General features: G+C 43.1%; 1 protein-coding gene across 1 annotated transcript in view; it reads left to right on the forward strand.

Moving 5' to 3' along the window:
- Positions 1-1,001: 1,001 nt before the first annotated feature.
- RETREG1 (reticulophagy regulator 1) overlaps positions 1,002-21,403 on the forward strand; it is a 123,591-nt gene continuing 103,189 nt past the window's right edge. Inside the window, exon 1 of the mRNA XM_066374180.1 lies at positions 1,002-1,409. Within this exon, the coding sequence (XP_066230277.1) occupies positions 1,105-1,409 (305 nt within the window). The 5' untranslated portion in view covers positions 1,002-1,104. The remainder of the gene's footprint in view (positions 1,410-21,403) is intronic.

The raw sequence follows: 21,403 nt of genomic DNA on the forward strand, positions 1-21,403 counted from the left end.
ATAGGGGAATTAAATAATACAACATTTTTAAAAAATGAAAATAGTGAAAAGTGAGCATAAACAATTACTCTTTTCCCCTCTCCCCACACTCACCCAGAAGCCAGGGCCAGTGAGGCCCGGTAAGGGAGATTTTAAGATTTCTTGTCACCCGCCCCCCGGCTGCCTTTCCCCAGTCCCGATGCCTGCTGTGACACAAAGACCAGAGTGACATGGAAGTAAGTGCCATAAGGACTTGTCAAACTTCATTTTGATACCCGCAAAGCATTCAGTCTCCCCCACCCGCCCCAGAGGTTCTGGTTTCTGAGTTCTCGGCTAACCGGGACCTTCCACCTGGACCTCCCACAGGCCAACGTGCATTTGGGAGCCAGATGACTTGGCCTCCAGTCCGAGAGAAAGCGTCCCCCACCCCAGCCCCCGCCTCAGTCGCTGCGGCCCAGTGTTTCTTCGAATGTAAAAGGAGAGAGCAAGACGCTCTTGAATTGACCCACATGTTTTTTATTTCCTTCCTTTCTCAATCCAACATTTATATCATCACATTTTTCGCGAAGTACTAGAGACTTCAGCTGTGGTTGGGCAGGCTGCCCCCGCAAGCGCACTGGGTCAGGGGGTGGCTGGGGGCTGAAATCGCCCTCAGGGGAAGGGGCGCCCATAGAGCCTCAGGCTGCAGGATGGGTGAGCGCTGGTCCCGCTTGAGGCCCTGAAGATGCCCAACTGATTCCGCCCGTAGCCCTGACTCCCTTCGAGAGCAGTAACCCAGGGCTATCCTCTCCTAGTCCCCTCGGCAGCAGTAAGGGAGAAGGGGGTCACGTTCCCCTGGTCCCCGGGACCCCGCCCAGCCGGCTCCCACCGCGCGGGGGGCCCGCCCCGCCCCCGGCCCCCCGCCGCCCCGCCCCGCGCGAACTTGGCCGCACCCACTTCCCCCGGGAGGCGCCCCCGCCGCGGCCGGGCTGACGTAACAAGGCACCCAGCGCCGGCGCCCCGCGGTGCGCGCCCCACGCCGGGACCCGCCGCCTTCACGGCGCCGACACCCAGGCGCGCCCGCCCGCCCGCGCGCGTGCCCGTCCCTGTCTCCGTCCCCGTCCCCGCCTGCAAGCGCTGCTGAAGATGGCGAGCCCGGCGCCCCAGGAGCACGCCGAGGAGGGATTCCCGGCTCGGGCTGCCGGGGAGCAGGAGCCGCCGGCCGGGGCTCCCCCCGAGGAGCCGCAGGAGGACGCGCAGGAGGAAGGGGCGGTGGCGGCCGTGGCCGCCGGGCGGCAGGTGGAGGAGGCCGCCGCTGGCGTGGCCGTCGCGGTGACCTGGCTGCTGGGGGAGCCTGTGCTGTGGCTGGGCTGCCGCGCCGACGAGCTCCTGAGCTGGGAGAGGCCGCTCCGCACCTTGCTCGCCTTCGTCGGGGCCAACCTGCTGTTCTGGTGAGATCTCGGGGATAGGGCGGGTGTGTGTGTGCTGGGAGGGGTCCGGAAGGGCAGGTGACCTTGGGGCTCCCGGGGTGGGGATTGCGCACTGGCCACTGCGGAGTAAGAAGTGGGAGCCCTGTCCCACTTTCTTGGTCACCTTTCTGAACAGGTAGACACCCACTCCAACTTTCTCCCTGTAAAGAATTGTCATCCTCCGTGTGTGTATCCAGCTTCTCAGGGGAGGGGGTCCGCTGACCCTCGTGCACCTGTACCTACAGGTGTGCCTGGCGTGCTGGGCAACTTGGGCTTTTGCTTTCTAAAACTCGCAGGTTTTGACCTGCTCCCCCAAAGCGTGCCCAATCGTGCTTGAACTTGTACTCGTTCTTGCACCCCCAGCAGGCATATCTGGATCAGCTTAGGTACATGCTCAAGACTGCACCGCCTTCATAAGCCACCTGAGATGGGCACTGAATGATTTGTTTTTCCATTCCCTGGAGGGTTGGTTTTACTGTCTTTCTCCCTGATGAGAAAACAGGAAGCAACCAGGTGGATTACGTACATCCCCCAAGCCCTCACCCTCGTATGCAGTGGAAAACAGTCATATTTTTAGGTGAGGTATGGAGAGAATACATAGTAATGGCTATGACAAGCCCCTGATCAACAGGTTTGACTCCCTATAGAGAGCCCTTCACTGGTAAGGACAGGGGAAGTGTCTGGCTCCTTCCTTGAAGGACAGCTCTGTCATCTGCTACCAGTCTGATGGAGGGCGGAGAAAAGCCTTCTTTGTTTGCAACCCTGGCCTCATAACAAGCATGATCCACACTGTGCAGATTAAGTAGAGGTTAGGCAACAGATACCTTGTTATAGGACATACAGTTCTTAACCTTAAAGTTAGGAAATAAATGCACAAGACCTACACAGGCTACCATTTTCTAGTTTAATTGAGCAACTCAAAGATTTTTTTTTTTTACACAAATCTGTGCTATTCCTGGTTATCTCTAAAAACTGTATCTTATCAGAGCCCCTGAGTGTGAATTTAATTTTACTTTGGATCTGTTAGCTCTCTGCTTTCTGAACTTTATTCCAAATTTCCCTATGCTGTTATAAAGTTATGTGAGCACTCAAATGAGGAGGATATGTTGTACTATACTGGATGCAGTAACAGTTCAATCATCTTAGGTCTATATCTCGCTCATTTTACTAATGTGGGACAGATAATTCTTTAAATTATGTCTTATTTTAAAATTTTATTTATTAAAAAATAGCAAATATCCTCACAGTTGAAAAGTTTAAAGATGCCTGACCTGTGGTGGCGCAGTGGATAAAGCGTCAACCTAGAACACTGAGGTCACAGGTTCGAAATCCTGGGCTTGCCTGGTCAAGGCACATATGGGAGTTGACACTTCCTGCTCTTCCTCCCTCCCTTCTCTCTCTCTCTCTCACACACATGCTTTCTCTCTCTATCTCTCTTTAAAATAAATAAATAAAGTCTTAAAAAATTTAAATATACAAAAGGATAAACATTTTTTAAGTTTCTTAAAAAATTTATTTATTGACTTTAGCGAGAGAGGAAGGGAGGGAGAGAGACAGGAACATTGATTGTTTCTGTATGTGTTCTGACCAGGATTGAACCGGCAACCTCCGTGCTTCAGGATGAAGCTCCAACCAACCAAGCTATCAAGCCAGGGCAGGATAAACATTCTGAAAATCTCTTTCCCATCCATGCCTGTCTCTGGCTACCTGGTTTCCTTCCAGAGACAACCAATGTGACCAGTTTCCTTGTATCTTTCCAGATAGTGCATATTTCAGCAAATACACAGTATTCTACTCAAATTGTAGAATTTTGCCTGTGCTGTTCCTTTTCTTTGTGAATCTTGGTGATCACTTCCTTATTCTTTCTCAGCTGCAAATAAAGTTTCATTGTAAGGATGTCACAAATTATTTAACCTGTGTCCTACTGATGGATTAAAATTGTTTCCAAACTTTTGCTGTCTTAGTGTTATAGCTAATGGCTTTGTACATGCATTGTTTTACATATGTGCAAGTGTTTCTGTAGGATAAATTCCCAGAAGTGGAACTGTTGGGTCAGAGGGGATGTGCACTGTCATTTTGTTGAATATCACTAAATTAGTAGACATCCTTGAAATTCTACCAATTTGTACTCCAAGCAGTGATGAATGTGACTTTTTGTTTCTCTGTATTCTTGTCAACAGCATTTCATCAATCTTTTCTGATCTTGTGAATCAAATAGGTGAAAAAGGGTGTCCCATTATGATTTTAATTTGTATTTCTGTGGGATTGAGCAGTTTTCCTATGTTCAAGGAGCATAATAAATATCTTTTCTTTGCATTATCTGTTTATCAATAACTTTTATCCACATTTCTATTTCAACTGTTGGCATTTTTTCCTATTGATTTGTAGGAACTCTTTTTATATTAAGAACCTTAGCCTAATTTCTATAATATAAGTTGCAAACATTTTTTCTGTAATGTATTTCTAATAACCTCTACTGAAAAGGATGATTTTTCCATAAAATAATTGAAGGCATATTTGGTATTATTCAAGAGTGATGTCTTCTATTTATTTTTTTTATGAGTTCTATAGTGAGGCAAACAATGACCAGGTGTTCAATCAGTTTATATCTTTCTGCTTATCTGTTTTATTTCTTCTCCTGTTTGCAGTATCTACATTCCACACATGTATTTTCTTTGACAGAAAAATAATAGTATTTCTTTTTAAATTCCAAAATATTTGTTAATTGGAATTGCTGACTCATTTATTAATTTTATTAAAATTTTGGACTTCCCCCCTTTTGCTGTTTCTGGGGTTAAACACTTTTTAAGGACATTGTTTTCTTTAATAGTGTACTTCTTATCAAGTCATCTTATATGATGATGTTCTAATATTCTCTGTCGCAGTAACTCTAAAGCTCTATTTTTTATGTGAAAAACAAAAAGATCAGTGTTAGAAATGTGAGGAACCCAAATCTTGTCTTAAACAACAGTGATGATATTTTTACTTTAATGGTGTTATTTCATTTTTGTGGAAATTAACTTTTAAATTTTTTTATTTTTTTAAAGATTTTATTTATTGATTTTAGAGAGAGGAGAGAGAGAGAAAGAGAAAAAAAGGGGGGGGGTAGGAGTAGGAAGCATCAACTTGTAATAGTTGCTTCTTGTATGTGACTTGACCCGAAAAGCCCGGGGTTTCAAACTGGCAACCTCCGCATTCCAAGTTGATGCTTTATCCACTGCACCACCATAGGTCAGGTAGAAATCACTTTAAACATATATTTTTGAATGATTTAGTACCTGGTACCAGCAGTAGCTTTTAGGATTTTGGGTTTGAGTTCAAAAGCTCTAAGACTTATTACCTTCCCATTATCTGTAAGGTTTTAGTACTATGTACTACAAGAACCAATGTTGAGAGATAGCTGCAACAAATGGGTATAGTATAATTCAAGGATGCATGAAGCAAGTGTGGTAAAAGAGCCAGAGAAAGGATAACTCATTTTGATGCAGTTTCAGAGAAATAGTGACATTGTGGATGGAAGAGATTGTGAGGTCTTCATAAGGAGATTGTGCTTAGACCAGACCCTGATGGACAGAAATGTTTTGGGTAGATCTAGTACATGGTCAACAGCCATCTAGCCCTAAGGAATCATATCTGGAATTTTGATCAATATACAAAACTGACGTATTGGTACTTAATTGGTAGAGACTAGTGGGGAAGGTGAGACTGGCAAGGTGTTTTGGAGACATATTTGGGGACAATGGTTGCCTCGAATGTCATGTGTTGGACTTCTTTTCTCTTTAGGCAATGGGGACAGAAAAAGTGGCACATTAATGTATCCATGGACATTTAATGCATAAGTTTTGGTCCATTTATTCTTATTATAAAATTCCATCTAACAATAAAAACTACAATAATAGGCAACAACATGGATGAATTTTACAAATGTAATTTTGGGCAGAAGAAGCACAAAGAAGAAGTTATATGTGCAGAATGATTCGGATTTTTAAAAGTTTGAAAATGTACAAAGCTGAACAGTATTGATTAGGTATACACATAGGAGATAAGAAAGACATTCTTTTTTTAATGTTATTTTTTTACCTTGTGAGATTTATTTTATTTTTTAAATTGAGTTTATTGGCATGACACTGGTTAACAAAATCATACAGGTTCCAGGTGCGCAATTCTGCAACACATCATCTGTACACGGTATTGTGTGTTTCCCACCCCTATCATCTCCTTTCCCTAAGCGACCCCCACCCCAGGCAATCACCACACTGTTGAGAAAGACCTTATCCCTGAAAGTTAGAGAGTGCTTGTTGCTGGGAGGAGTGAAGAGGTATGATCACAAAGGGACATGTGGAAGGTCTGATGAACAGGCAGTGCTGTATTTTCTGACCTGGATAGAAGTTACATGGTATTCGAGTTATAATTATTTTCAAACTGTGAGTGTATAAGTATTTTAAAACTATGTGTATATCTATTATCTGTGTATTTTATGGAAAATACGAAGTAATGCTAAAAAATGGTATTCACTCTGAGCTCAGAGGAGTTGGATAAAACACAAACCACATATAATGTTTACCTCAAGAACAGGGTTCTTGAAGTAGATTGGGTAACACTTCATCTGTGTTTCCTTTATTTTACCAATGAGGAACATGATTTAAAAATTTTTTTCTCTTAATTTTGTTTTATTTATTTTAAAAAATAGCCAATACCGCCTCTCAGTTCAAGAGTTTAAAAGTACAAAAGGGTAAACAGTTTGAAGATCTCTTTCCCACGCTGGTCCTTGGTTACCCGGCTTCCTCCCAGAGGCAACTATGCACTCATTGATAAACACAACATCAAATAGAATGAACCGAGTGAAACAGAAAATGCCCACTTGGTTTTGCTTTAAAATAATTAACTTTTTGCAGTCCACTGTCAGTGAAGTGCACACACTCTGAGCGTACAGCCAGATGTCACACCCATGTAACAACAAAGGCAATCAGACCATTCATTCCATCACTCCAAAAAACTTCTTTGAGTTCCTTTCGTGTCAGTACCCACCCCTTGGGACTGATCTGCTTTCCATCACTATAGATTCTGTTCATCTTCTCTAAAGTTTCATATGAATGATACCATATATTATGGTATCTTTTGTGTTTGCCTTTGTTTACTCAGCATAAAGTTTTGAGATTCAACCCATTGTATCTATCAGTTATTTGTTCCCTTTTATTGTTGACTTGTATGCCACTTCAGGGATGTGCCACAATTTTTTTTTTGTATCCATTTGCTAGTTAATATTCATTTGGGTTGTTTTCAAGGTGGGCTATTATGAATAAAGTTACTGAAAAAATTCAGGCAGAAATCTTTGTGCGAAACGTCTGTTTTTGGTGAGAGGAGTGGCAGGCTCTGACTCATGTTTTGTATGGCCACATGACGGTTGCCGTGGACAGGCGAGGCACAGAGCAGAATGCCCCTATTCTCAGTCGCCTGGCTGGGCATGGTTGCTGAGGCTGGATGCCTTCCAGCACAGCTTCCCTCTTGGGGCACACTGTCTCTGCCGCCTAGAAAGTACTCTGATGTGATTTAGCATTAAATCCACAGCTGGAGTGTATGGCATACGGAAAAGTCTCTGCGTTGGGCTATTCCTCAGAGCATCTGACATTGCACAACAACATTACCCTCCATTTGTGTGACTCGAACTGCAAGACAGTGATTCGCCTGACCGCACAAGGACAGGAAACCTTGGGTACTATGACTTTCGTGGGCCAGATCTGTGGTGGCTCAGTGGATAAAAGTGTCGACCTAGAATGCTGAGGTCGCCGGTTTGAAACACTGGGCTTGCCTGGTCAAAGCACATATGGGAGTTGATTCTTCCTGCTCCTGCCCGCCTACTCTGTGACTTTTGTGGTGTCTCAAACTGGGCATCTGTGCAGTCTGGAATGCCCAGACCCACTGGGAGTCCTTGGGATGCTGTCCTCCAGAGTTGGTTCAGAAGGTTGCAGGGTCCAGCTCCCACTCTATAGACTGCTCAAAAGCCCCTCTCTATATACTGTCACTGGCAGCTCTTCCAGCTTGTGTTAGAGCAGTGCCTCACACAGTGCTCTCTGACCCTCTCTGACTGGCAGCATCAGGGGCATCACCTGGGCACTTGTTAGAGATGCAGGTTATTATGGGTTCCATGTGACACCTACAGGACCAGAATCCCTGGAAGTGGGACCACAGTATCTGAATTTTCTCCAGCTTCCTAGGTGACTTGATACACACTCCAGTTTGAGAACCACTGACTGCATTTGAGCACTTTCTAGGGTCCTGAGCTCTCTTTTTTGTAAGGCAGCATTTCCATTGTTGACCAATCCTGAGTAGCAGATATTTTCCTTACACCGAGTTAGAGCCCATCTCTTGCTTATCTCTGCAACTTTCCAAGATCCAGGCCCCATCCCCTGCATAGTCCTTGGACTGTTTCAAGATCTGGTCTGTTTTCCGTGCCTGCTGAGTCTCCTACCTCGCTGAACAATCCTGGGTTCCTTCTACACGCTGTTTCCAGACCATTATGGACACGCTGGGTGATTTGTTTTCCTTCTTCAAGGCAGCATTCCTGAGACAGTCTGACCAGTGTGTGCTTCCCCACTTCCCCCCGGGCAGCAAACATCCTCAACACCTGCTACTACTATTGACGAATGTTAGACTCCCAGCAAACTAGACTTGTATATATAACTGTATAACTATGTATATAAAGGTCTGATTTGTCAAACTACAGTTACTAAGTATATTCACATTTAGCAACTCATTTAAATCTAACAGCAGGTATTGTTCTCCTTTTATGTAAGAAGAAACTAAGGACAACAAAAATTATTCTGTTATCACAGATGACTTTGACCTGTACTGTTCAGTGGAATATTTGCAGTGATAGAAGTAGCTGACATCTCTACTTTGCAGTATGTGGCTATTAAGCATATGAAATATGGCTAGTGTGACTCAGGAATTGCATTTTTAATTTTATTTAGACTTAAATTAAAATAGCCACATGTGGCTGTATTGGGTAGAACCGTCCTAGACCATAGACATGGGGAAGGGACATGAAGCCACATCTTCTTTCTACAAATTCAGTGTCTTTTTTACTCTATCACTGTAAAGGGTAAGAGAAGACAGATTATGGGAGCCAAAAATTGGGGCTTACATTTTTCAATATTACAAAATTACACTTAGTCATATCAGTTTAGAGTGAAAATAATTTTGTAAAGAGAGGTTGATTCTGCATTAACAGTGATGTTTTCAGCCTGTCAGTCAGTTCAGTTCAAGTTCCTCACCATCTCCCTGCTCCATTTAGCTAGTCAGCTGCTGTGGAGGAGTGTCTGCTCCAGGTCCACAGGGTGCTGGACCCACCGGGTAGACCAGAAGCCCAAGGACTAAGGTTATCTATGAAAGCTTCTTTGGTTTGGGAGATGTGACTGACTCACTGAATTGATTGAAGCAATATATATACTAGTTGTTTGTATGTCGCAGTCCCTAGGGCTCAACAGTTTAAGAATAGTGGAGATCAGGGAGGTTAGAACAGCTAATGAAAGCTCTGTGCACTTCATTGTGTAGGTTTAAAGAGAAGGTGTAATTGTAAAAGTCAGGTTAATAGTGAGGACTTTCCATGGAGGACAACCTCAGGAATCATTAGGGCTGAGCGATGGATACTGTCAGCATGAGAGACTTGCCTGCTTCACACTGGAGGTGCGTTCTGGAGAGGGGAGAGTATAAATTATTATTCTTGGATGCTTGGAACCAACATGGGGTCTGAAACATTGTAGATGTTCAAAAGGCTTAGTGAAACTGAGTTAGACTAGAGGCGAGTCTTCTAGCCTGGGTAGGGTGGGACTTGTGGAAGGAGGAATGGTCTTGCGCGGTGGAAAGTCTACAGTGCACTGAGAGGAGTTATGGACATGTTTTATATCTAGCATGCTGCAGGTGTTTCTGGAGTGGTGGCCCCGTCTGCTCATCATTAGAGCAGAGGCTCTTTCGTGAGTTTCCATGTAGGACTCTGTCAGACTTTCGTTCCGTTCCGTAGCTCTACGAGCTGCTGGTTTGAGGACTTAAGAATCAGATTAACACTCATTCTAGAACCCGATCAGGTTTTTCTCGCTAATGTGATACCTACAAAGCTCATTTTCAGTGATTTTGCACAATTTTATGTTTCTGCTCTTTGTATAGTACTTCACCTCAGCTTCTTTTTGCTACTCTGTTTTTCTTTTTTCTCCTGTTGTGCATGAGTGTTTTCAAGGGGCCTGATTGATCCAAATGAGTACAAATAAATGAGCTGTATCATTATTACTAGCTGCTGAGAATCCGGTGTGACTAAGACACATTCTGATCCCTGGTGAGAGAAGCAGATTAGTAAACCTATCGTTCTAATACAGAGTGATGCTGTGAGTGCTAAATTGTCACAAATAGGCCAAGAAGAACCAATAGGATTTCCTTGGTATCAAATGAGGGGTCCTAAAGACTGGGGAGAAGACAGAATGATCAACATATAAAAAGTGGAAGAGAACTAATGCATATTGAGTAGCAGTTATGCACTAGGTGCTCAGTTAATTCATGTGTACATTGAATGTACATTGAATGTACTGTGTACATTGAAAGTGTACACAGTAGCACTCGTAGTTACTTATATATACTACTCACAAAAATTAGGGGATATTTTATTACTTCATATTCATTTCGAAACATCCCCTAATTTTTTATTTTTGTGAGCAGTATAGAAGTGTGTGTGTGTGTGTGTGTGTGTGTGTGTGTGTATATGGTGAGAGAATGAGGAATGGGAGAGGGGAGGGAAGATGATGAGACAGGAAGGGAGGAGAGTGGGGGGGAGGAGAGGAGAGGAGTATGTTCCAGGGGAAATATAAGAGAAATGTTAGAAAGAGAAATGTTGGGACGAGTTTATGAAGAGGTTAATTTTGGACTGAGGTAAGGAATTTGGACTATATCAAATAAGCAGTCTCTGTTACCCCAATATAAATACCATTGTATTGCTTCCTTCTAAGACCTTCATTCAAAAATTATTTAACAATTATTTATTGAGTGTCTGCTACATGCTGACACTGTTCTAGTGCCAGAGATGTAAGCAATAATGAGATTTCTTTTCTTTTGGAGCTTATATTCTAGTGATGGAAATGGTGGAAAAAGACAATAAACAAATATACAAAATGCTAGGAGAGTCTGGATGCTATGTCAATTAACTAAAGCAGGGACAGGGGACAGGAAGTGATCGGGAGGTACTATTTTGCTAGAGTGGTCGGTGCTGGGCTCTTAGTGTTGGCTTTCCATTGACGCTCTGGGCGAATTAGGGGAGTGAAACCCTGGGGCTGGAGACCAGTAAAGAGCAGCAGTGGGATGGGCAGAGGAGATGGATCAGGGGAGGCTCTGGAGGTAAAGTCAGGAGGACCCACTGATGTTGTGGGTGGGAGAAGAGAATCAGGTGGTGGGATGACTCACTGACAATGGTCAAGGAAGAGTGGCTGGTATGAACCAATATGAGGGTCACTGAGGCTTCGGCAGGTTCGTGCGGTGTGGGAGGAGGGTGACAAGCCCAATTTTGAGGGTGTGGGATTTGATGTGCCCATAGGCCATCAAGTGAAATTGTCCAGCAAGTCTCTGCAAGGCCGATACATGGCTGGTGCTCAGGGGACAGTCTGGGTGGGAATACAGATTTGGGTATTTTGGGGGTGCAGGCTTGTGGGGCGGTGTGTGAAATTCCCTAGGGAGCATTTGTTGGGTAATAGGAGAGAAGAGCCTGTGGGAGAGTTTTGAGGAAAATGATATTACCAAGGTGGGTGACTGCCGAGAGCACCTTTTGCAGGAGAGTTCGAGCATGGCAAGTCCCAGAGAGAGGGTCCTGGAGGAACCAGGTCAGGTAGCAGCTGAAGTCATCAGCTAGCGTTTGACTAGGAAGTGCCCTTTTCTGGCTTTGTGACAGCAGTGTGGGCAAGGGCATGGCCTTCCCGACCATACCAGAATGGGAGGAGTCGCTTCCTTCCTCCCCATCACTGCCTCCTCCCTGTGCGGTTCCACGGAAGACAGGACTCCAGCCTGTCCTCCACAGTCCCTCTGTGGTTTGGTCCTCAGGCCAGCTCTTGACTTGGCAGACGTGAGTTCAGGCATAATTTAGGAAATCTGCTCTCTCTAATGCCTGGTTTTTGGACCAGTGAGATACCCTGATTTGAATATCAGAAGCTACATTTTGCTGTGTTTCTATTGTGCTCATTCTGTACAGTCTAACCACCCCCTCTCCAAGCTGTTCTCCACCTGCTTTTCGGATGCCTGAAGACTCCTGAGCGGGCACCCTGCAGGTCAGTGGAATTTATGGGGATGGAGGTAATGCCATGGGGAAGGGAGAAGGACAGTAGGGGCTCTTGGGAGGACTGAAAGGGCTGGACTTAGAAGGACATCTCTTTTTCTGGTATCTGAGGGCAAGGGGGAAAGGTAGGTGAGAGCCCGCAGTGGATGTGGCCAGGAGTCATGGGCCAGTTGTCACGAATTTCTCTTTGAAGGAGTAGGAGGATCTACTGAGATTCAGGAGGTTGAGAGAGCACGCAGCTGGCTATATCTTTCATGGCAAAGGATAGCAGGAAATCACAAATAATTGGGGGGAAATGCTGGATGACATTGTTTTCCTGGCTTTTTTTTTTTATGTCTGGCCATTTCTACATTGAATACATTTTTATCAGGTCCCTGTTTCATCTTTGTCCTCATGGACCATTTTTTTTTCCCCAAGCTACTTTTTTTCATGGAATAGTGCTAAATTTAGTATTGTGGCCCCCCCTTTACTGTATTACATTAGCAGGAAATATTACACGGGAGATTTTCCATTTGCTAAAGAAGCAAGCTCAAAGTGCTCATGGTATCCACATCTCTTTACAGACATGCTTTTAGAAGCATAAAACTCTTGTTTTCAGAGATTCTTTGGAGAGATTTTCTACAGTGTTTTCTTCTCTGCTCATTTCAGTTTTTTTGGTAAGGGCCTATCTTTCTCTTGGAGATGAAGGCGCCACTACCTAAGTGAAAACACGTTGGGCGAGGTGTGGCCAATTGCATGCTCCCGACAGACTCTCAGAACTGGGAGAAAGAGCTGGAGCCACCCATGGGCCAGCTGTCACCCCCCCTCCCCCCGCCCAGACACTGGCAGAGTGAACCTTTCATTGGGAAGATAGACTTGGGTGACGCAGAGTGCTCACTCAGGTTGTGGCCACACAGGCACCCTGGCTTTCTGGATAAACCAATTTGGCAGCTATGTAATACGCTGGTGTTCTTTTGACAAATTTGGGGGCATACTTTCTGTGGTCTTACATGATTTCACTTGGTGATACCTGCAGTGACCGTTGATTTTTAACAATGGCCATTGATTGGGCTCCTGCTTTGGGGCACTTGGCATAGCTATTATATTATTTACTTTTCACACTACCCAGCAAGGGGTCATTGTCCCATTTTACAGAGAGGACTTTGAGGCACAGCACATTGGGGTCACTTGCCCCACGATGACAGTCTTGTTGAAGGGCTGGCATCCCAGCCAGGTGTGTGTACAGCCTTCCCCCATCGACCAGAACCTACTGCAAGGGGAGGTTGCGCATAAAATGAGTGTGATGTCATATGGCTGTGCCCTCTGTCATCTACAGGAAGGAGTGAATTTGCTTCTCAGTTAAAACATCAGCTACCTCCCACATAGCCGGTGTCTCTTATCTGCTTTCTCGAAAGAAGTTAATTTATTTTCCAAGTAAAATGTCATCACCAGCCACAGCTCCATTCTACCACCTCTGTTTTCCATTTTCCTGCATTAATGACCGAAAGCTGGACTGCATCCCTCTGAGCTGTCAAGTGGTCCGGCTTCATTCTATTTCAGCTCCCTTTTGCGTTTGCTCTTTTGTCTAGACTAGAGGACGGCTCTTTCTCTCCAGGTAAAATGTTGTGTGGACTCCTGCATCTTAGGTGGCTGCACCGCTTGGTGGTGTAGAGTGGTCCCTAAAATACGGTATGTGTCCTTTAGGATGTGAGCCTGGGTGCATTTACTGATGGGAGATGACATCTTGTCTTTAAGGAGCACTCCTGCTGTCCCCTGGGCTGTTGGGCTGAGACCAGGCATGACCAACATATAGCCCACGGGCCAGATCCGGCCCGCGTAATGAGTTTATGCGTTCTGTGATTAAATTTTTAATATCCTCTGCTACTTTAAAATCTCAGCTACTCAGAAGTGGAAGCATCTTTGATTATTGGAAATCGAGATATTTAAGAAGATAGTGATATGCGTTAGAGAATATCGCATGTGACTAATCTAGGGTTAACTTCTAATAATTGGTCGAATGGATTCGCGATACTTCTTTATTTTTAAAAAAAATTCCATCATAAAGATTTACAACTTTTGTACTCATCTGTATTCAACATGAACTGTTGACATTTAGCAGCGATGTGAAACCCACATTCTTTTAGGTGGAGTTTGCCAGGGCTCACCCAAGGTCAAACAATTCCTTATTTTTGTGGTCAAGTGTGATTGTAGCATAGACAATAGCTGCAGTTGATAACTGAAAACGTGTCCAGGCTGTTTGTAAAATGAAATAATTGTTTTATTTGTGATATAACCCCTTCAAGCTCATTCTATTAATTAAATATTGTCTCGATTGATTGCGATACAGTTTGGATATTTATATGGTATGTAATTATGTTTTTATTAAAAAATATTTTTATTAAAATAATATTGTATATTAAAATTTTTTCACTCACTTACATTTATTCATAAACAAATTACATATAAAATTTTGTTTACTTAAACGAATCACTTTTATATTTAACACTTTTTAATTTTAATATTTTATCCAGCCCATGAAAAAAGTTTTCTTTCTAATCTGGCCCGGGGGCAAAAACTGTTGGCCACGCCTGGGCTGGGACTGATGGTGGTGTCTTTATTGAAGGAGCATGGGAGGATGTCAGCAGGATTCAGGTCATCCTGCTGTTAGTGGCTCTTACTGGCCCGGGCCTGTTCCCTCCACCTCTGAGGCTCTGCCTGTCCTCACCCTTTCATCCATAGCGTCACTGTCATTAGTCTCCTGTCTCCTCAGTGGGTCATCCCTGCCACCCTCTCTGGGTCTTGCCTGTTAATTTCAATATTTAGATCTGTTTGTGTCTTTGATGGCACCTGGTACAACTTGGAGGTATTTTGTTTTTCTGTGGGTTTGTTTCTCTAATTCTTAGATACTTAGTAAAATTCTGTTGAGTACCAGGGAGATCAAAAAAAAAAAAAAATTGAAGCTGCAGTTACAGAATGTGCAGTAAATGATGTGGGAAGCACTGCATGTAAAAATCAGTCACTCTCTCTACACACAGATGCAGTCTTTATCTTGCTCTCAGATTGATTATTCCCACCAGACTTTTAATAAAAATACAGCAATTTCTTGCCCACCTCTTTCCACATCCTAGTTCTGTTTTTTAGAGCAGTTATTGTTCATTTTCCGCATTTTGCTCTATTTATAGCTTTTCTAAGTAATATTCTTAAAATACCATTTTTTACATTTGTAATTTCTTTAAATTTTTTGAGGTATAATTGACTTATAACATACTAGGTGTACAATATAATAATTTGATATTTGCGTATATTGTGAAATGATCATCACAGTAAGTCTGGTCAACATCCATCACTATACATAGTTACAATTATTTTTAAATGCCTTTTTTCAATTGAGCAATCTGAGACATTTTTCCTCTCCCACTCTAATTCACATACACACCCTTCCCCTCCTCTGTCTACTATAACGATGTCACAATTTTGGGTTTAATCATTACGGCTATGTAAGAGTTGTTGAGAGATGAACTAAGGAGAATGCCTTGCTTATAGTACCTTGCTTGTACAATTTAATTTTGCTGTTACTCTATTTTTTTTCTATTCATTTTTTTTTTTTTTTGGCTGGACTATAGTGCCCAAATATTCAGTTAAACATTATTCTGGATGTTTCTGTGAGGGTGCCTTTGCATGAGATTTATATTTAAATTGGTGGATTTGACTAAAGTAGATTACGCTTCATAATGTAGTGGGCCATATTCAATCAGTTGAGAGCCTGAATGGAAAAAATAAGACTGACTTCCCCCAATCAAGACGGAATTCTGAAGCAGATGATTTTGGACTTGAACTGCAACCCCTGGCTCTTGCTGGGTTTTCAAACTGATGGATGACCTTTGAACTTGAACAACAATGTTGGCTCTTCTTGGGTCTTCAGCCTGCCAATCCACCCTGTAGGTTTTAGACTTGCCAGTTTTCATAATTACATGAACCAATTTCTTGGCTCACATAATGTAATTTCTTCAACCTTGACAAATAGAACATTCTCTTGCTAGAATATTTTCCAAGTCTTTTTTCTTTTTTAATTATTAATTTATTGTGTTTACATAGATGTTAGTGTCCCCCCGAATATATCGTCCCCTCCCCTGTGTTCCCCAGTACATCCCCCCTGTCCCCCGCCCCGTAACACCCTTTCCCCTTCCCTCCAGGCTTTGCTTTTCTGCTCTCATCCCATCCTATAACCTACCATCCCCTTTACCTCTGGCTGCTTTCCTTCTGGATCTTTTGATCCCGCCTCTGTCTCAATTCCGCTCCTCAGTTCATATTGTTCATCAGATTTCTCAAATGAGTGAGGTCATATGATATATTTCTTTCTCTGCCTGGCTTATTTCACTTAACATAATAGTTTCCAGGTTCATCCATGTTGCTGCAAAAAGTAATATTTCCTTCTTTATCATGGCCCCATAGTATTCCATTGTGTATATGTACCATAGCTTTTTAATCTGTTCGCCCACTGTCAGACACTTGGGCTGTTTCCAGATCTTGGTTATTGTAAACAATGCTGCCATAAACATGGGGGTGCATTTCTTCTTTTGAATCGTTGATGTGTTTGTTCTTGGGATATATTCCTAAAAGTGGGGTAGCTGGGTCGAAAGGCAGTTTGATTTTTAATTTTTTGAGGAATCTCCATACTCTTTTCCACAGTGGCTACACCAGTCTGCATTCCCACCAGCAGTGCAGGAGGGTTCCCTTTTCTCAGCACACTTGCCAGCACTTACTCTGTGTTGTTTTGTTGATGAGTGCCATTCTGACTGGTGTGAGGTAATATCTCATTGTGGTTTTAATTTGCATTTCTCTAATGATTAGTGATGTTGAGCATTTTTTTATCTGCCTATTGGCCATCTGTAGGTCTTCTTTGGAGAAGTGTCTATTCATTTCTTTTGCCCATTTTTTGATTGGATTGTTTATCTTCCTGGTGTTGAGTTTTACAAGGTCTTTATAAATTTTGGTTATTAACCCCTTATCAGATGTATTGTAGAATATATTCTCCCATTGTGTAGTTTGTCTTTTTATTTTGTTCATATTATCTTTAGCTGTGCAAAAGCTTTTTAGTTTGATATAGTCCCATTTGTTTATCCTGTCTTTTATTTCACTTGCCCGTGGAGATAAATCAACAAAGATATCGCTGTGAGAGATGTCAGAGAGCTTACTGCCTATGTTTTCCTCTAGGATGCTTATGGTTTCATGACTTACATTTAAGTCTTTTATCCATATTGAGTTTATTTTTGTGACTGGTGTAAGTTGGTGGTCCAGTTTCATTTTTTGGCAGGTAGATGTCCAATTTTTCCAACTCCATTTATTAAAGAGGCTGTCTTTACTCCATTGTATGCTATCTATTCGTTCTTTTAACTCTGTAACATTTCTGGAAAACTACTTTTTGTAAAGATCAAACATATCAGGCTGACACTTTTTAAAAATTGGACTTACTGGCGTGGCATTGGTTAATAAAGTTATAGAGGTTTCAGGCGCACAATGCTACAGCGCAGACAGTACAGGCTGACACTTGGGCTCCTCCTTTTTTCCTTTCCCTTGGAACCTTCTGGTTTCGTGTGATTGTCCCCTGGGCCTGCTGTTCTCATCCCTCATCCTTCTCTCCTGTGTGGGAGCCTCCATTATGAGGTCCATGCTGAAAACAGGGCCAAGAGAAAGCCAGAAGCTCCAGTAGTGAGGCCTCCTTTTCTTCTCCCTAAGATGGTTTAAGGTTTTGTATTTGTTCTAAGTTTCTCATTTCTGTTTGTTTTTTCTATCTCTGGATGCTTTCGTGGTGAACTCTTTCCTTTTCTTTTTTCTTTTTTCTTTTTTCTTTTTTCTTTTTTCTTTTTCCTTTCCTTCCCTTCCCTCCCTCTTTCTCTCTTTTCTTTCTTTCTCTTTCTCTCTCTCTCTCTTTCTTTCTCTCTTCCTTTCTTTCTTTCCACAGAGGCAGAGAGATAGACTCCTGCATGTGCCCTGACCAGGACCCACCTGGCAAGCCCACTAGGGGATGATGCTCTGCCCATCTGGAGAGAATGCTCTGTTGCTCGGCAACTGAGATATTTGAGCACCTGAGATGAGGTCATGGAGCCATCCTCAGTGCCTGGAGCCAACTTGCTCCAACTGAGTCATGGCTGAGAGAGAGAGAGAGAGAGAGAGAGAAGGGAGAGAGGGAGGGGTGGAGAAGCAGGTGGTCGCTTCTCCTATGTGCCCTGACCAGGAATCGAACCCGGGACATCTACATGCTGGGCTGATGCTCTGCTGCTGAGCCAACTGGCCAGGGCCTCGTGGTGAACTTTTTTGTATTGAAAGAGTACATTCTCCAGCTCTGAGAAAGTAAAAAGGAAATGCATGTTTTGAGGACTTGTGCGCAGAAAATACCTTTATCTTGCTCTTCCAGCTGATTGGTAGTTTGGCTTGGTTTTGAATTCTCGGTTGGAAATAGTTTTTGAAAAAATATTTATTCATTTTAGAGAAGGGAGACAGAGAGAAAGAGAGAGAGAGAGAGAAGGAGGAGGAACAGGAATAATCAATTCCCATATGTGCCTTGACCAGGCAAGCCCTGGGTTTTGAACCGGTGACCTCAGTGTTCCAGGTCCACTGCGCCACCACAGGTCAAATAATTTTTCCTTAGAATTTTGAAGCATTGCCCTCCCTGTCTTCTCTCTTGTTTCCAGTGTTGCCTTTGAGCAGTTGGACACCTTTCCAAGGCCTTTTTAATCTCTTGTGGATGATTGATAGCCAGTCCAGCTCTTGATTCCTGATTGCTGGTATTTAGGTAAGCAGGGAACTGGCCAGACTGCTGTATTATTGCTTGTGCTTTAGTGTTTCAGGGCAAGCTAAAAGAATTTCGTTTTGGCTTTTGTACTTCCAGGGCTCAACGTTTGCCATATGAAAGCTGCATATGACTTTTGTGGTCCGCTATAGCCCTGTGGACTTCTGTGTGCCTCCAGAGGGTACTTGCACAGAACACAGCCTGAATGGGGCCCCCTGAGTTGTACAGGGAGGCTGCCCTGGCTGAGTGCTGTGACTTTGCTGAGTCATGCACTGGGGGACGCAGAGCAGGGCTAGGGGTCAAACCTGCCTTTGTAGGAACATGTATCATTTTAGAATAGGCTGCACCTAGATGAACCAAAAGCTGGAGAGAATTCATGTCTTGACCTCCTTTGCACGTGCTCAAAGCAAATATCCTAACTTGCCATAGACCAGGATACGACCAGGATGCGTGGAGATGAAAGTTTCACTGCTGTTTACTTTTTAGGTTTGGTTGGAGCTTAAGGGCACAAAGGTACCTCTTTCTGCTTCTAAAAAGCACCCAGGCACTTTTGCTCGTGTTTTGCTGGTCTGGGAGGCACTAAAGGAAGTGTGCGTCCAGAGTAGCAGATTTTAGCCAAAGAGTCATAAAATGAATCTGTTAAAATCATCTCGGACCCCGAGCTCCCCAGCACTTTGAGGGGACTAATCTGTTTTTCCGTGTTTGAAACAGCTGATGGCAGATACTTATTTCTGTGATCAGCTTACACTAGCTCTGACCTAGTAAGTCCGGTTGTTTTGTTAGCAGCTCAACCCTTTCAAAAGACGGCATCTGTGTGATGCAACGCAAGGTAGGCCCTCTGCTCTGGCTTCATCTTCACCTTGTTTCATAGATGAAGACACTGAGGCCCAAGTCCCCACAGTGAACTGGTGACACTATGACCCATCTCAGAGCCTCCTGACCCCCTTTTAAATGGTGTGCTGCTGAGTGCTGAAACAAGCGTGATGAAATTTAGGATGTCCAGATAATAATGTTCCCAAGTGCCAGGATCACTGATCAGAGTGTTCAGTTTACTGTGGGAAAATTACTTTGCTGCTGCAAACACGTTTCAGGGTTCTCGAGCGTCTGGAGCTGGGTGCATTGACAGGTCTTCCCATGCTTTGCTGGGACCCTCACAGCTCCTAGCTATGAACTTAAGGCTTTACCCTCCCTCCTTTCACCCCGTCAATGGAGCTGAAGTTTGTTAAAAGTTGCTTTTGACAGAAAAAAGTTGAGGACTTTCTCTTGCTTTCAGTTGTAATGACTTGACTTGAGCCCATCTACTTGAAACAAGATGTTTAACATCCAGCTAGTGTGAATACCACCTTTTTTCACAAGATAAGGATACCTCTATCCTGGAAACCTTTTATAGGGGGAAATTCTTGTCACTTGAACATTCATTTACTATTCAAAGGAAATATTTTTGTATGTTCCTGAACTACAAATTGATACTTGTATTTTCTAAAACAGCCCAAGATCCCTTAAAATGGACATGGCCACTTCAGTAGTGGCCATGTATTTCTAAATACAGCTGAAGAGCTTATTTGTTGTTGTTGTTGTTAAAACCTCTTTAAAATAGCTGTTGACCTCTTCTCATCAAGCACTCCTGTAGCTGGTATACATAATACATGGTGTTCACAAACAAAAACCAGGCGTGCACTCGAATGTTTTTAAAAAATTCAAGTTTTCATGGGAAATAAAAGAAAACATCAAGGTCAGGATGTGGAGATGTCCATTAGAACAGCACAGTATAGGGACCATGGTGCACAAGACTTCACATCGCCAGATCTCGAAGAAGGGAATTTCACCACGAGGCAGAAGACGGCCTTGCAACCTCTGTTCTGAGCTCAGTTGCTCATGAGTTGCATACATTCCCAGTCCATCTTTGCACGGGGAAGGAAGCGTGTACGAGCTGGAGGAAGGACATTATGTGACCCTCCTCCCGTGGCTGTGTTTCTGCATCCTGAATGGGTCTATGTTGGGGTGTTGACTGTGGAATGGACACCTTTCTTTCTGAAAGAATATATATTTTCTTAGTATACCTTTTAAATTTAACTTTCAAAAACCTTCTGGGTAAATTCAAAAGTACAGCTTACATGGTTATGCTGTATATAATATCTGAAAGTTTTAATGAGAGACTTTAATCAGTGTATTATCATAGTTATTGCAAAATGGTACATTAAACTCAACCTTTTTAAAATAAATGATATCTAAATATTTAAAGATACTTAACAATACAATTTTGCTTTTGGCTCAAGTTCTAAGTTCATTAGAATACATTTAAGATATATAATTCAGTGGAAATTGAAAAAATGATTTAAAAATGCTTTTCTGTTTTTTTTTAATTCACTAGTATTAGTGAATACTAGTTTTTATTAATCAAAATGAAAATTGGTAATTTCCATTAAAATTTTCACTTTTGGCCCTGGCCGGTTGGCTCAGTGGTAGAGTGCCGGCCCAGCTTGTGAAAGTCCTGGGTTTGATTTCTGGTCAGGGCACACAGGAGAAGCAACTATCTGCTTCTCCACCCTTAAAAAGCCTCCTTCTCTCTCTTTCTCTTTCCCCTTCTCCCGCAGCCACAACTCGAATGGCTCGAGCATATTGGCCCTCGGTGCTGAGGATGACTTCATGGCCTCACCTCTGGTGCTGAGATGGCTTGGTTGCTGAGCAATCATTGTGCAGTGGCCCCAAATGGGTGGAGCATCGCCGGGAGGAGGCTTGCTGGGTGGATCCTAGTAGGGGTGCATGGGGCAGTCTGTCTCTCTGCCTCCCTGCCTCTCACTTCACTAAATTAAAAAAAAAATTACTTTTAATAATGTCACTAAATATAAAAGTGACATTATGTTTGTATGATGTCACTTTTGTATGTTTTATGAAAAGTTC

Source organism: Saccopteryx leptura, chromosome 1, assembly GCF_036850995.1.
Source record: "Saccopteryx leptura isolate mSacLep1 chromosome 1, mSacLep1_pri_phased_curated, whole genome shotgun sequence".
Lineage (NCBI taxonomy): Eukaryota > Metazoa > Chordata > Mammalia > Chiroptera > Emballonuridae > Saccopteryx > Saccopteryx leptura.